Raw genomic sequence first — 16,720 nt, 5'->3', positions numbered from 1 at the left:
AAGGTTAGCTGCTTACTATTCGAAATCGTCAAATCTGCATTTTTGTCCATTCTGGTCGAATGTCACATAACTCAGAATTCAATATTTTTGAAATATGGTATTGAGGTTCTGATGATCCCAAAAAGAGGTAAAGTTCATTTGAAAGATTTTTGAGACTTGACTCTGAAACCAAGTCAAACCAGTCTTCAATTTAATCAATTTACGATTCGGCTTAATGTCCGGCTCCGGGTTTTCATAGTGGTACCTGTTTTAATCCACTTAAGAGCGTGTAGCTATCTCTTCATGTTTGTGAGCTGTCTTTAAATGAAATGAGGGGTTTTTCCTATTATAGCCATCAAGACATCGAAGAGATTGATCTGAGCTGAATGATTTATTAGTACCGTATTAAGAGTAATGAACGTAGTGAGTACTCTTATATAGGTTTTCCAAATTTTTTAGAACAATTTTGTTCACGCTCACTTATGATTTTTTTGTGGTTTGACTTGTGATTTCTTTTGGAGTCCAGTGCACTTCTATTGTTACAAAGAAGGCAAACTAACCTATCGAACAGCAAAAGTGTAAAGGTCACGAAAGACGTGATCGACTTCTAATTTCGAATATGGAAATTAGTTATCAGATTTCCCAGCGAAATAAAAGTTTTGCCTATTGATCCAGTTTTCTCAAATTGGGTTAATTTTAACAAAAAGTGTCTATCATAAATTGTTCTACAATTTCAAAGAGCTTTAATGCCATCTATTTTTTTTCTTTGAAATTCATAAGTTGAAGGTTTTCAAAAGAACAAGTCAATTTTCTTTTAGTTTCCTTGCGTTCATGGCTCTTTTCCAACTGTCAGTTGGCTATAGTAATCAAGTACTCATTTTCTTACTGGCTTATACATCCTGCAGGGGGTGTTTCTAAGGACCATTTTTTTATGTCCCTTATGTTTTCATCCCCTGGAAGTCATTGTTCCAGCTGTATTTTTTTTTCAGAAGAAACGGAATTATTTTTACAGAAAGCGTTGGCTATCTGATTTAATCGATGGGCAAGAAGGTTAAAAATGCTCCAATAGCGGATGATAATGATTGTTTGACCGATTCTAATGCGCTAGTTATTGAAAGACAATCTAAGAAAAAGCCTAAAAACTACGTAAAAAAAGCCCCTGTCCAAGCGAAACTTAGTAAAAGGAAGCGTAAAAAGCTTGAGCTTGTGATTTCACGGCGAGAAAAGAAAGCAAACCGAGCATCTGTGCTCTCAAAACTTGACGATTTACCGCAAGTGGAGATTCAGAATCTTGACAGTGTTATTTCATTAGGACAACGAACGCATGGAAAGAAGCGAAAAGCCAAGGAATCGGAGCCTACAAATGCACAAGACAGCGATATTGAAATTTCTGATGCAGAATTATCGGAACAAGAAGGTGAGTTCAGCAGTGTTCAAAAGTTAACCGGTAAATTGAGCGTAGTAGTTAATAAAGTGCAAAAAATGGATTGTTTAACAAATAGCAGATAAACCAGCAATAATTCATGTGAATGTGAACATTTTCAACCAATATGAGAGTTTTTTCTTTCATATATACAAGCAATCATATACAAAGTTGAGCAAGGATAGCCGGTTACTGTCCAAATAGCTCAGAATGTTCCGACCAGTCTTAAAAAATTACAACAAAATTATTTTTCCAATTAGTGTTGTTTTTTCGGCTTGGTGTGATAAAGGAATCTGAGCGAAAAAATAGAGCCTAGGCATTTCCATCAATCATGTAAACTATGCAAATTGGAAAACAATTTTTGAAGACAAAGAAGAAGAAAAACAAAAAAGTTTTAAATTTTTTTAAATAGTTTTTCATTTTTTCCAAGTTTTTGATTCATAAGTTGAAGCTAAAAACTCCAAAAACTAACTTCATTAAAGAAAAATTAAATTTTCAAGGCTTAAATTAAGCATAAATAAGCTAATGTAAGCCTGCTCACTCGCTCGAAATTAGACGAAAAAATTTCAAACCGGGTTTTCTCGACACTGGGAATTTTTTTTGAACTTTTTTGATGTCGTTCGAATCATGATTAAAAAAGCTTTTATATGATATATCACGCCACCCAGTCCGATGATTATTTGTGGTAGCTGATTTTGCTTGCTTTATTCGCTCGAATTAAGACAAAAAAAAGTCAGAAGTTTCAAACCGGTTTTTCTCGACATTGGAAAAGTTTTTTGAATTTTTTTTTAATGTGGTTCGAATCACTACTGAAAAAGCATTTTTTTATCATATATCACTCAACCCAGTCCGGTCAATATTTATGGTAACTAATTTTGCGTAGAAAACAAAATGAAAAAAAAAAACTAAAACGCCCGAATACAAACTTCCTCCCCATTTTCAATGGTCGGAACAAAAACCACCTGGACGAAATGGCCAGACAGCTTCAAAGAATTTTGCTATGTGGTAAAAAGGTAACTTTAAGCTTGCGATTATCAAGCATTATCAAATCGGAAGGTAGACTTTTTTCGGGTTAACAACTAGGTGAATAAAATCAGTTGAAACAATTGCTGCTGACATGTTCAATTTAAAATAAAATCACTTTATCTAGGCAGTAAATAGGTGGTGTACATTTTGGACATTAGCTAGTTTATCTAATATTTTTTTATCGGATTCGTGGTTCTCGTCTTAATTTTGGTCGGCTCATTTTCCGTTTTTTTAAATGGCATTTGTTTTTATGGTACTAAATATCATCGTAATTTGTAACTTCTGTAATTTGTCATTTTACCAAGTCTGATTTCGAATAATTTTGTTGTTTTAAGTTTTTTTTATTAAACGGTTTCGGCTCTGGTTGTATCGGCTTAGTCAATTTATATTGCGTAGTTTTGAATGACGAAAAATTACTTTTCGACAAAATCAGGTATAATGGAAATGTATGTGATTGGGTTTTTTGATTTTTTCCATTTTTTTCATTTTTTAAAGTTTGTTGTTTGGCAGAAAACTACTCTTTAGATTTTCAGAAAAAGTATCAATAAAAAGAACTCCTGATTATCGAAGTGCCTGCTCATTTTTCTAATATGTTTTTTTTTACTTTGCCCTACTCTATACAGCCTTCAAAAAAGTCTTTGGGGGGAATATTTGACCCAAATTTTTCATTTTTCTCGTTTTCTCAAATTGAGATTTTGGGTTCATGGGATTAAACGGTTTGCATATGCGGTTACATTCAGTTCTTTAAAACGACAAGTTATGGCCCTCGGAAAAGTCAAATTTTTGCTTTTTTGACCTGTTTGAATTTTTGTCTTTCCTCGAAAACTACCGTCGCAAGGCTGAAATTTTTGGTGCAATGGAATCAAGAGTGTTATGGAAAGCTTCCCTGAACAATCGGCAATGCCAAATTTTTTAAAACATAAAGTTATGGCACTCGAAAAAGTTAATACTTGGTTTTTGTACCGTTTTTTTTTTAAAACTATTTGATTTTTCTCGAAAACTGCCCCCTCATATCTTGAGCTATTGCGTTCAATTGAAACAACAGATTGTGTGAATTTCTTCCGCATAAGCGGTTTTTCAAAAAAAATAAACACAAAAGGCTTGGTCCTCGAAAATGTTGATGCTTGATTTTTGTACCGTTTTTTGAAACTTTTCTCAAAACCTACCCACCTAATTCTTAGCTTAAGTGTTCAATCGAGAAAGCGAACTTTGGAAGTGTTCTCTGCTTAAACGGCCATGTCCTTATTTTGCTGAAATTTGTTTTGGATTTCGAAAAGTCAAGTTGTTGAACTTTTGAACGTTTTTTTTAAAGAATTTTTCTTACTTTTCTTAGAAACTACCCTATGAAATCTGAGATGAAGGGTTCAATCGAAAGAACCGCTTGCGATGCTTTTTCCTTCAAAAGCGGAGACTCCTCAATTTTTTGTAATAAAAAATTTATCTCGGAAAGATTCTTTTTTTCCCAGAAATTTTTAGTCTTCTCAATTATTTTAGTAGATAAACAACAAGGTTTCGGTCAAAGTCCAATTGTTGATATTACCCATTTTGTTCTGCATCATTGTAACAGATTCCAAAACTATCGAACAGTTTCTCCTAGCTTTATGTGGGCCCCGTAGTTATTTTCTATCGGATTTTATGAACTAGAACCTTTCACATTTTCACATTTTAATTTTTTTTCGACTTATTGTTACTGTTCATGTTGTATCTGTGTTTAAAATGTAGATCCGCTTCGCCTCTGCGTAAATGAACTGCTAGTGGTTGTGAAATATCCATTGCATCGCAATTATACAACTATTAGATATTTGGCGATTTATTGGGAAATTGACTGATTACAGGGAAAAATCAAGTTATTGATCGCCGCCTCGATCAATTAAGAAATAAGCTTTGAGGACCTTATATATACTCAAAAATTTATTTATTTTGCACATGGATTTTTGAATCGTTAAGTTGAGTTCATTTTTTGTTAAAAAGAAGGGAAAATCCACTATTGAAAAGCAAAAAAGTAAAGGCCACGAAAAATGTGATAGTCTTCTAGTTTTGAAATTGGGTTTTAATTTTCAGATTTCCTTGCAGACTTCAAATTTTAACTGATAATCCAGTTTTCTCAAATTCGGTTAATTTTTGTCAAAAAAGTGCTGATCATATTTTTTTCTTGAAAATTGCAGAGCTTAAAGGCCATCTAGGTTAGAGTAATAAACGCAGTGAAGACTCTTATATAGGTCTTGCTGATGTTTTTTTTTGTTTTTTTTTTTCGCTAAAAAGTCTTAAAATGCTCTAATAACTACAGATGTCCATTCATACATATTGATGCTTTCATGAAAGCACCTTGGTATATATGCACTTTTTCAGTTCAATTCAAATTCATCTGCTGAAAAAGGCGTAAATACCACTCACCAATTACGAACGTGGAAATGGCGCAAAAAACCTGAACAATTTTAGTTTCGAAAGTGGAATGTAATTTTTAGATTTCCAGTGGATTAAAAATTTTACTTATTGATCCAGTTTTCTCAAATTGGGTTAATGTTATCAAAAAAAGCGCCTGTCTTAAATTATTCTAGAAATTCAAAGAGCTTAAAGGGCATCCATTTTTTTTCTTTGTAATTCGAAAGTTAAGATTTTTTCAACAAAGTCAGTTTTTTTGTTTACTTGCGTTCATTACTCTTTTCCAACTGTTAGTTGGCTATATTTTTTAAATTCGTAAAACAGTGTTTCTTGTTTCCTTGCGTTTGACTGTTTTCCAACTATCTGTTGGCTATGTTTTTGTTCTGACCATTGAAAATGGGGCGGAACTTTGTATTCGGGTGTGTTGTTTTTTTTTCATTTTTTTTTCAAAGTCAGGTATCACAAATAATCATCGGACGGGGTCGAGTGATATATAATCTTCAAGCTCTTCTGGTCGTGATTCGAACGACATTAAAAAATTCCAAAAATATTTTCTACTGACGAAAAAAAATTGAAATTTTTGATTTTGTCTATTTTCGAGCATGTGAATCGTTCGGCTACGTGTGTTATATATGAAAATTGGAAATTTAAGATAGAAGAATTGATTTTACTAAAAGGAAGCTCCATTTAGCTTTTCTCTGGCAAAAAAAGTGTCAAAAACATTTAAAACTTTTCGTGCAAAAAATGGATTTAAATTTGAATTTAAATTTTTTTTTGAGGACCCATAGATTTGTTTACGCCTAATTCACTATTTTTCTACGCCATCTTATAGTTGTATTATCACATGACGTACAAAAACACACTAACTTGAAAAAAAAATGTTTTTTTTCTTCTGAAAATGTGGTCGGTTCATTCTGTGCTATTTGTTGTATTTGTTCATAGTTGTTTATTTGCTTATTTGTTCATTTTGTAGGAATGAAATTCTCGATAGAGATTTAATTCACCACAACAGCGCTGCTAACTCATTCAGCGCTGCGAATTTATTTGAAAAAAAAAGATCACAGGGGAAGTATCTATAGTTATTTCGAATTTTTTTTAAATTTCATTATTTGAATTTTGCCAAATCTTCGACCGTAACTAAATTGCTCTCAAATAGTTTTGTTTCGTTTTTTATATTGTATTCAGAAATTGAGTTTGCATGTTCTGTTTGTGTTGAAAATACGATCCAACTAGTTAATTGAGGAATTCATGGGCGCTGAACTTCGTCTTACCAATTACTGATAATGTGAGATATCACGCAATTTGGCTTAATTGAAATTTTTTTTTGCAGAAGTTGCTGCTTCAGTGGACATACCTATGTCGGAAAAGTGGGACGATTTGAATAAAGAAATAGAGCGCTTAGAAGCAACTGAGAATGAAATTGAAGAGTCGAATAAAGTGGTTCATAACCAAGATGAAGACGAACCTTTACCTTTTCCAACTGGCGAAGACACGATCACTGGATTAAGAAGAGTGAATGTCGACCGCACAGATGAAGTAGTTGCTTCTCGAAATAACCTGCCCATAACCAGTGAGGAGCATACAGTTTTAGAGGCAGTGGCCACAAATACAGTGTGTATAATTTGTGGTGCTACTGGAAGTGGAAAAACTACGCAAGTGCCTCAGTTTCTGTATGAAGCGGGGTACTGTTCAAATGGGTTAATAGGTAATTTGAAAACCGACATTTTATTTAAAAAAGAGGAAATAAATGCTTCCAATTATTTTAAAGTAAGATCTTCTATAATTACGTTGTCAGAATAGTCTCTTCAACTGCACGCTCGGCCTATCTCAAATTTTTGAAGATGTGATTTTTGTTTTAAAGAATGGTTTCTGGTTAGATTCAAATAGTGTATTTGTAACGGTTTCTGGTTAGATTCAAAAAGTGTATCTGTGACGCGAGGGAAAGGGTCAGCATACTAGCTCTTCAAATCCTTTCTAGAAACCGCTGTTGTGACACTTTGTTAAGTACTACATGCAATTTTTAGGTTGTTTTCCTGGTTCAAAAACGTTGACTCGCCTGCATGCAACACGGATCATGATGGTCATCGAAATACCAAAATTTGATGGATAGAAGCGGAGATCTTTGTCATTTTGCCATTCCTGCCCGGATATATTTTTTTTCGTTTTTTCATTATCGACGTATCCTAATTGATAGAAGAAAAAATTGCTCGAAAAGGGGTGTGGTTTCTAAGTTAAAGAGTTTTTTTTCTCTTTTTAAGGTGTGACGGAACCTCGCCGTGTGGCTGCAATTTCAATGAGTCATCGAGTTGCAAAAGAACTGAACCTTTCTAACTCAATCGTCTCTTACAAAATACGATATGAATCAAACTGCACTAAAGATACGAAGATCAAATTCATGACTGATGGAGTTTTGTTACGCGAAGTGCAGGATGATTTCCTGCTTGAAAAATATTCAGTGCTGATTTTGGACGAAGCACATGAAAGAAGTGAGTTTACAGATATTTTAATTGGGTTGTTGTCTAGAATTGCGCCACTGAGGAAGAAACGAAACTTGAAGCCGCTCAAAATTGTAATCATGTCTGCGACGCTGAGAGTGGAAGACTTCACGAAGAATAAGTTGCTTTTTAAAAGTCCGCCTCCAGTTGTGAATATCGAAGCGAGACAGTTTCCGGTGACTGCTCATTTTCAGAAAAGAACTCCAGCTGAGAATGAGTACTTGAAAGAGGCGTATAAGAGGGTGTGTAAGTTGCACCGGATTTTACCTGGGGGAGGGATTCTGGTGTTTGTGACTGGAAAGAACGAAATTGCATTGTTGACTAAATGGCTCGAAGCCACGTTTCCACGAAGAGTCAAAGAGGAGAAGGACGAATCAAGAGAGGAAAAAATTGCGAATGTTTCTGATGATAAGAAAACACTAAATGAATCCAAATCAGGTAGTTTTTTATCGTTACTTTTGAAACTAATCTGGGAGGTACTAATCTAAGCTAATATCTTTCAACCCCTCCCACCACATAACCCAAGTTGAGATCTTGCACGCAAACATTTGATTTGATTCACAGTTTTGTGCTGCGTGTGAAATATCGACTCTCATTGGCCGATATTTCCAATATAAGACGAGGCAACATTTTTTTCCTTAAACTGCTTTTTGGGGAGGTTGTTTGTTGGCTTCTACCGGAAGCTGCACTTTTGCTTCTAAAGACTGTTTTTAAAAACAAAATAGTTTGTCTGAAGCCATGAGTTGTTGTGTGATTTGAATGTGGACTGATTTAAGGCGATGAATCATTGAAAGCTAAGAAGAAAAAGAAAAAATCTGCCAAAAGGTTGAAACTTTCGAACTTCAGCGAAGAAGCCGAGAGAAAAGAAAGCGAAAAACGAGATGAAGAACATGAAAATAGAGAAGTAGGCTCTGCGGAAGTTCCAAATGATCAATTAGCCTACAAAGACATTAATCAGGCGAAAGCGGATGAACAGTGTCCCCTGTATGTTTTACCATTGCACTCTTTTTTGCCGACTGAAGAACAGAAACTAGTGTTTGAGCCACCTCCAGGTAAGCTGTGGTTTATTCAAGTGTGAATGTTTTTGGTGGATTTCCCCATTTTTTTAAATTAAAATTCGAGTTGATAGTTCAGTTTTATAATTAAAGTATCAACAAAGAAAGATTTTGATTTTCATGCAGCTTAAAGGATATGTTTTATTGTACAAAAATCGGAATTTAAAGCACTTTCAAAAATTTGGTCGTTTTTATCTTTGGTTGACTAAAGACGCAAAATCATAGTTCCTCTCAAACTTCTTTAGGTCGCACTACTGGTTGTTTCAAAGGGTTATACATGACATTTTACCTTATTTACATTAGCGTCAGCTTAGTGTATTATAAAGAACTTTCTTTTTTTCTAGTCTATTGCAAATATTGGTGCCACTTTAGGGGCACCTTTACAGCTTTTTGATAGCTTGTGCTTTGACATTCGAATACTAGTAAGTTAAAACAGTTGATACATTTTTAATTCATCAATTGAACTGAAAAACGCTATTTGTTTAAAACAACGTAACATAATAAAAACTCGATTTCAGAAATTTTCTTACAGTGCATCGCGCAATTTTTTGAAGTCCATAATTTATAAATAATATGGCTTTATGCTTTGCGATTTGCTACATGCAAAGTTGGTGTGGATGCCTTCAGTTTGTTATATTCCAATTTATTACTTGCAAAATTGTGTCTATTTGTATTTGGTGCCACTTTTTGCTGAATGGCATTGGCAATTTATTAGCATATGTAGCTGCTTTATTCGTGACTAGGTTTGTCGGTGGCTAAGCGTGCGTGGTTGAGTGATTATTGCTTTAGACTTAAAATCTCTTGATTGCAGTAGGTCGCATATCGAATCCTAGACCTAGCCGAACTTTTGCTAATTCGAGGCTTATTTCTCAATTTTTATTGCACTTCTAGAGCTGCTTCTTGTCGTATTCTTGCTATTGTTTGCGAAGCGAAGTCTCGCCTCTGTGTTCAATTTACCCTTTTTTATTTATTCTGTGCCATTTTAACCTACGTTCCAACTTAAGCTATTCCAGTTTACTCTACGCACGTTATAATATAAAGACGCAAAATCATAGTTCCGCTCAAACTTTATTAAATCGAATTACTGGATCTTTCAAATGGTTATACATGAGTATTTACTTCATTTCAGTTTACCAATTACCTATTTATTCTGCGCCATTTTAACCTACGTTCCAACTTTTTTCCTGTTTACCCTACGCTTGTTAAAATAAAATTTTACCTTATGTCTTTGAAGAAGTCCGTAGAATAACTCCGATTAGATATCAAACAACCATTAACTTTGATCAGGAAATAGTTGCCTCATGTGAAGAAAATTTCAAAGCAATGTAAAATAAATTGTTCAAAATTAAAATGTGATCAAAGCATGAACGGGCAAAAAGTCATCCGACTATTTTTAATTGCAAATTTCGTTGCCAATTAAATATAGGTTGTGTAATATTTACCAAATTGCATTGGGCATATTTGAAAGTGCCAACTTCAAGCAATAAGTCTCGGTTTGACGCAAGAGCAGTCACATTTTGGCGGTCGCCGTCTTTCGAAAACCTCGATACCGCTGTCGAAAAGGCAGAAGCTCTCAAATTGTTTCGATATTTCGAAATGCCCATCAACGATTGGTGGGGTGAAGGGTCTTTCCACTGTTTTCTGTCAATTAAGAGCCCTGTTTATTGCAGATTGAGAAGGGTAAAGCTAATTGCTGAGCTTTTTCGTCCGCCACGGATTGCAGGCAGGTGGTTGCAAATACACTGCTGTATACCGGCACTTGGCTAAATTTTGGTATCTTTTCATGTGCTGAGCAAGAATTTGTGCTTCAGATCGATCAGGGAAGACTTCGTGGCTGTGATGATTGCTTGGATAAATCAAATTATTGCCAAATGTGATAGCTGTGGCTATGAATTTGTGGGAATGCTATCATGAAAATTTCCAGATATCGTTTCCATTTTTCGCTTTTTGGTATGTTCGTGGCCAAATATGTGCAGGTTAAATTTTTCGTTATTGAATTAGTATACCAAAGAATAGAACTTATTACGACACAATTGGGCTTAAGATAAATTAGCGTGCTTATGTTAGAAAATAGAGTAAAATGGCAAAAGCGTACAAAAATGATTTCTTTTTGCGTACAAAAATGAAAATGTTCGATCTTTTGTATTTTCCTGATAATTTCCAAATCTTTTTATACTATTGTTTCATAAAGGGTTTTATTTTGTTTTGATGGGAACCGTTCAGAAAAACGATATTTTTGGGCCGTTTGAAAAGTTTTTACCGATACATGGTAGATTGATCGAATGACAGCGCGAGACATATCATATTAACTTTTCACAGACCGAGGGAAACCAAAAGTGAAATAAATTACTACATTAATAACTTCTCCCATGGTTTAGACTCAAATAAAACGCCTTGTGAAGTTTTCCTGGCGTCGAAGAAACGCGAAGTGAAAGTTTTTGCTCTCTTGACAGATTGAAACTTGCATCATTTTGACAAAGGCGGACATGATAGACGCTATGACTGAGGGTTGAAAAGCAAAGAGATTGTATTAATGGAAGCGCGCTCGCGAGCATAGTAGTATCAGATGTGTCCACTTTTTCTCGAGCCAAAGCAACACATTACAGTTTATGCGTTTGTTAGACCGCTTTCCTTGTCTGATATCCAAAAAGAAAATATATAATCCATGAAATATAAATATATAAAGAATCGCGTGTGGCTAAGACGGAATTCTTTGGCTAAGCATATGGCTCTTGAATTCAGAGTTTCGATAATTTCTCGTATCTTGTTTGTTGAAACCTGCCCTAATAACAATGCTAGTATAACTTTTTTTGAAGCTAGCGGTATATATTTTAGGAAGATATAGGAATTCCGCCGTTTCATATAAATTTTGAGATGCATTTTTTACGGAAACCGACCCGAAACCTCAATTTTACTGCTCAAAATGAACCAAACAGACTTAAAAATACTGAAACCGATGTGCTCTGAGATTTCCTGTTCTTTTGCCTAGAGGGATCACGACTGTGTGTGGTTTCAACGAACGTGGCGGAGACGTCGCTGACGATCCCAAATGTGAAATATGTAGTTGACACTGGTAAGGAGAAGAAGAAGGTCTATGACACCAGAACAGGAGTGTCTGCCTTCGTAGTGGACTGGATATCCAAGGCATCTGCAGACCAGAGGGCTGGAAGGGCCGGCAGAACTGGACCAGGCCACTGCTACAGGTAATAGAGTGAGTAGTATTCGAAAGAACAGCAATAAAAGAGAGGCCTCATTGTGCCTAAAAGACCGAATGAGCAAAGTTTTAACGAGGCGAGTGATCGTGGCTATAATGCATTGAATGATACTTGACGCTTCACAGTTTTGAAAATCACATCAGAGCTATAACTTTCGAGATACGTGCTGCTAATTAATCCAAAGTTAAAACAGGCAATTTGGATGCTCAAGGTAGCACAGAATTTTCCGACATTTTTTCCGAGAAAATAAAGGATAAACTGATTTCGCTTCACGAAGAATTACTAATAGCTTCCTGGAGAACATTTTTCGCTTGAAAATCATTGTTCTAGAACCGTAGTTTTCCGACGCTGAATATCAATTTTTCGGAATTTTTAATTCAAATTAGAATCACGACTGCAAAGGCTTCAAAATTATATATCGATCGACCCATCTTACTTTTTAGCTTTGCGATAACCAACGGTATTGCAATCGGGTACTAGACTTTTTTCCCGTTAACATTTTTGTCCACAAGATCTGCACTTCTAGACGACTTTCACTTCTAGAGGAAGATATCTCAGTTGTATCTTCCTCTAGAAGATACTTAATAAGTAATAAGTTCAAAGCCGTTTCCGGTAGTAATTATCTTTTCAAAAAATTTATCAATTTTTTTTCGTGTTCGCCGTTTTCGTCCTTGTTTCTGTCGGTTCATATTCCGTTTTTAAAGACTTTTTTAAAATCTGGTAGGGTTTTTATTACTTTACTTTTTAAAGCATGGGTTTTGTTCCAATTTAAACAGTTTTACTATAACCGGAACTTCACAAATTTGTAAATTTACCATGTCTGATTTTGAGTCTGTTTTTTTTTCTTTTTTTTTCTTCGTTTTTTAATATTCCAAAAAATTCAGTTTATGTGGTATTGACTTAGATTTACGTAATTTCGAGAGCAAAATATATAGGTTTGGGATTATATATTTCAGTTCGGAGGGGTCGTAAAAAACTTTTTATGACAAGAGGTTTGTTTTGGGCTCAACAGGTTTCGACTCTGAGTTTGTCTCCTTTTTTGCCGCTCGGTAAATGATTTCCATTTATAATGGCCTGTTTATGAACTTCATCCGATACAATTATGAAGTTTTTGTAGCTGTAATTTATCAACTTTTGTCAACTTATCTTTTCAAAAAAAAATTTCCAACTTAAATTTTCAGAAATATTTTTGATTCTGTCTTTTTTTTCATTCACGAAGTTCTAGCGGAATGTGTTTTTTTTTGCATCGCAAGTGTTGCGAAGTTCCGCTTCGCCTCTGTGTTTTATCTTACGTCCTATTGACTATAATTGGCTTTGATTTGGAAAAACAACAACCGAACCCAAAACTTCGAAAATCAAAAAAGTCAAAAGCCTTTTTAAAAATGCCTTTGAAAATGAGATTTCAGCTAAAATGGAAGGGGGAACTGGAGAAGAGCCCAAAGTTCTTGTTTAATCACGTTTCATATTTCGGTAATGAATTTAACTATGTATCTAATTACTGAATTAAATTTTAATACTATTTTATTCATAACTAATTGTGTTTGCAGGTTGTTTTCTTCTGCGGTGTTCACAGAGTTTGCATCCTTCTCTCAGCCGGAAATTCTGAGTCGCCCGATTGACGATCTGGTGCTGCTCTTGAAGAGTCTGGGTCTGACTAAAGTGGCCAATTTCCCCTTTCCAAATGCACCCTCGAGACATGCCATTGTGGGGGCAGAGTTGCATTTGAATCATCTTGGTAAATGTCCTGCGGTTGATTTTTGTTTTTGAAAAGTTTAGGTTAAGATTAATTGTTTTTTTTTTAGGAAACCTTTAAAAATTATTTCGGAAATGCTTTGTGAGTGCGCGTTCGTTTTTTTTAATGAAGATAAATACCATGTAAGTAAATGCTTTATGTTGAGTTAAATATGTTTGAGAAATTACTGTTCGTTTATTCTAGGCGCTTTGAATAAGTCGAAAACAAAGAAAGGAGAGTTATCTTACGCAATTAACGATCTCGGCAGAACAATGACGAATTTCGGCATATCACCCAGATTTGCAAAGATGTTGGCATTATCAAACCAACACGTGACTAGTAAAAACTCATCATCTAAAAATATGTTGCCGTATGTGGTAGCATTAGTTTCTGCTTTCACTGTACGCGAGATGTTTGTGAATCCGTCTAATTTGGGAAATCAGAAAGAGGTGGCTGAGAAATTGGATGGAGCGAGTCGGAAGGCAAGGAACAGATTGATCCGAGAGACCATGAAAAAGTGGCAGGGGTCTCCCAATATGCGTGGATTAGGTGAGCTAGCTCTCTTTTGCTGAGATTGAGTTTGCTGGAAATTTAGCTTCATTAATAAATTAATTTCCAAGCATATACAAATTTAACACACTTTGAAGAACGTCCAAGGTGTTTAGGGTGGCGAGTAGCGCATCCAGGAAAGAAGAGGAATATACCATTTATGCACGTTATATGCGTGCATTGGGTTTTGTTGCTCGGGTTTGCAGAAAATTTACATTCGATCCCTGGTAACATCCTCATCCTCCCCCGAAATCGTGTTAGGGGGTAGGATAATGAATTCTATGTAAGTTGAAACTTTCAGTCAATCAGAGTTGAGTAGTTTAATGGCTGGAGTTTTTATCCAAATAAAAAAGGGGGAAGTTCAAATTGATCAGTCAGTTTAGGGGGTATTCCAGTGCATGTTTTTGTCTACTACACCCCAGAAAGATGTGTTTTATGTTTTCTCTCTCCTATTCTACTTTGTAATTGAAATTGAACCTAAATCTCCAAAATATTTCATTTACAATGCCCTTTAAATGACTGTTGTTTAAAGTGCAGATTTGTTCAAAACCTATTTTTTTCAATTGAAAGTAGAATGGTAAACTTAGATGCGAAAAAGTTGCCAAAAGGTTAGTACAGAATATTTTGATTATTTTTTTTGTTTCAGGTGATATAATTGTTTTGTTGAATGCGATAATTGAGTTTGAAAAGGTGTGTGGAAGCCCGATGTGGTGTAGGAAACACGGTCTGCGTCTCAAAGCGATGCTGGAAATCAGATCCCTCCGAGCACAGCTCACAGACAACGTGAACGAATTTCTCCCTCAAGACTCAAAGTTAAGTTTACAGATGAAGTTAGACGAATTGACATCTAAAGAGGAGGCGGACACCTTGCGCCAGATTGTGTTGTCGGGCTTAGGTGATAAAATTGCGAGAAGAGTTGTCTCAGACGAACATGATTCAAAAGAGCATAAATTGAAACAACTTCTGGGTGCGAAAAAGGGCAAAAATGATGAAGACGGTGTTAAGGAGAAAGTCGGAAAAAATGCTTACCAGGCAGTTAACTTGGAAGGATTTGTCTATATACATCCGCATTCTGTCCTAGGTTAGTTTTGAAGCATCTTTTTTGTTTCCTAATCTCTGTTAATTGTTTATTCCTGCTTTAAGCTTGTGTTTTGTTTCGATGCAAGTATTTTTCAACCATGGTCTCAAATCGTGAATCTTGTAGTTTTAAAATCGTTTTTTTTTTTTAAAGAAAAGTCCTACATTTTTTCAGGCTCAAATTTTCTTTTCCGCAGTTTGACTTTTGATTTCTTTTTAAGTTCAGTTCATTTCCTTTGTTAAAAGGAAGGCAAACTCTACTATCGAACAGCAAGTCCACGAAAATTGATTTCTTTTTCGAAAAAAAAAGCTTTTGGTCAGATTTGAATTATCTGTTTCAGCCATGGAACTTCCAGAATACATCGCCTTTCAAGAGATCCACGAGACCTCCAAAATGTACGCCAAAGACTGCATAGCTATTGAAGACACCTGGCTACCGTATCTGTTTCCGTCTATGATTAATTTATCCGAACCTCTCGAACACCCGAAGCCATTTTACGACACAGACACGGATACAATCAAGTGTGAAATGACATGCACGTATGCTAACAACGCTTGGCCAATCAGAGCTCAGATATACAATCATCCAATCAACTTGAAGTATTACAAACTGTTCGCTGAATGTCTGCTAAACGGAGAGGTTTTTTCATTTTTCGACGAGTACAAGTCAAAGTTAGAATCAAGCCCGAAAGTTTTAATTAAATCATGGGGGCATATGCAACCCAAGGTCGATGCTTTTGTGAACGCATTGGTCAACAAACAGAGCTGCTCAAAGGCGAGGTTGAAAGAAGTGTGGGAAGTCGATTCGAACTTTCTTTTGAAGGAGTTTTTGCAGTGGCTGCCAGTTGATTGTACGTTTTCAGTGCAGGCCAAATGGCCCCCAAATTACTGATGATTGATATTTGTCAGATTGAGTTGATGTAAGTCAAATCAATATAAATGCAATAAAACTCATCTTGTTTTATAACAGGGAAGAGAAAACGATGGAAGGCTTAAAAGACTTGCAAGTTGAGAGAATTTCAATTGCTGATACGATAGATTGAATTTTATTCGTGTAATTGAACATGTAATTACAACCTAATGTTCGTGTAATTGAACATTCGTAATAAGGAATGCAATCGATGCAAACTGGACTGTCAACATGTTGAACATGTAATTACAACCTAATAATCGTGTAATTGAACATTCGTAATAAGGAATGCAATCGATGCAAACTGGACTGTCAACATGTTGAACATGTAATTACAACCTAATAATCGTGTAATTGAACATTCGTAATAAGGAATGCAATCGATGCAAACTGGACTGTCAACATGTTGAACATGTAATTACAACCTAATAATCGTGTAATTGAACATTCGTAATAAGGAATGCAATCGATGCAAACTGGACTGTCAAATGGTATAGATTTTTCAAAGAGAAGAGTCTTCGGTCGCTGTGCAAGTAGCTCAGAATGTTACCTACAGCTAGGGGAGGGAGGAAAAAGAGCCCCTCCGATTGGCATGGCGCTTTCCATCCAACTCACATTTTCCCGCTATTCTAGCACTGTATTGAGAAATTAAGTCTGAATAGCAATAAAAAATTTCAGACCGTTTTTCCCGAAATTGAGTTTTTTAAATGTCTTTTTGAAATCGGATTAACGACTAGAAAGGTTTCACTATGGGGGTACAGGTGATTATGTATGAGCTTTCTTGTTGGGGGTGTCTAAAGTAGCGCATGAAAAACATCGTACGCAATAGATCTTTAGGCAGCACCGTAAAGAGAACAAAAACGGAAGACTAAATTCC

General features: G+C 35.4%; 1 protein-coding gene across 1 annotated transcript; it reads left to right on the top strand.

Annotated features, from left to right (window-relative positions):
* Nucleotides 1–938: 938 nt before the first annotated feature.
* On the top strand, nucleotides 939–15,887 carry LOC134841253 (probable ATP-dependent RNA helicase DHX37). The gene is made up of 9 exons (XM_063857109.1): nucleotides 939–1,396; nucleotides 6,141–6,515; nucleotides 7,069–7,743; nucleotides 8,082–8,357; nucleotides 11,350–11,563; nucleotides 13,123–13,310; nucleotides 13,512–13,856; nucleotides 14,503–14,937; nucleotides 15,275–15,887. The coding sequence occupies exons 1-9, from the start codon at nucleotides 1,018–1,020 to the stop codon at nucleotides 15,823–15,825; spliced, it is 3,438 nt and encodes a 1,145-aa protein (XP_063713179.1). The 5' UTR covers nucleotides 939–1,017; the 3' UTR covers nucleotides 15,826–15,887.
* Nucleotides 15,888–16,720: the final 833 nt, after the last annotated feature.

The sequence above is a fragment of the Symsagittifera roscoffensis genome, chromosome 3 (assembly GCF_963678635.1).
Source record: "Symsagittifera roscoffensis chromosome 3, txSymRosc1.1, whole genome shotgun sequence".
In the NCBI taxonomy this organism is placed as follows: Eukaryota; Metazoa; Xenacoelomorpha; order Acoela; family Convolutidae; genus Symsagittifera; species Symsagittifera roscoffensis.
The sequence above is the reverse complement of the archived record's forward strand: the minus strand, read 5'-3'. Positions and strand labels throughout refer to the sequence as shown.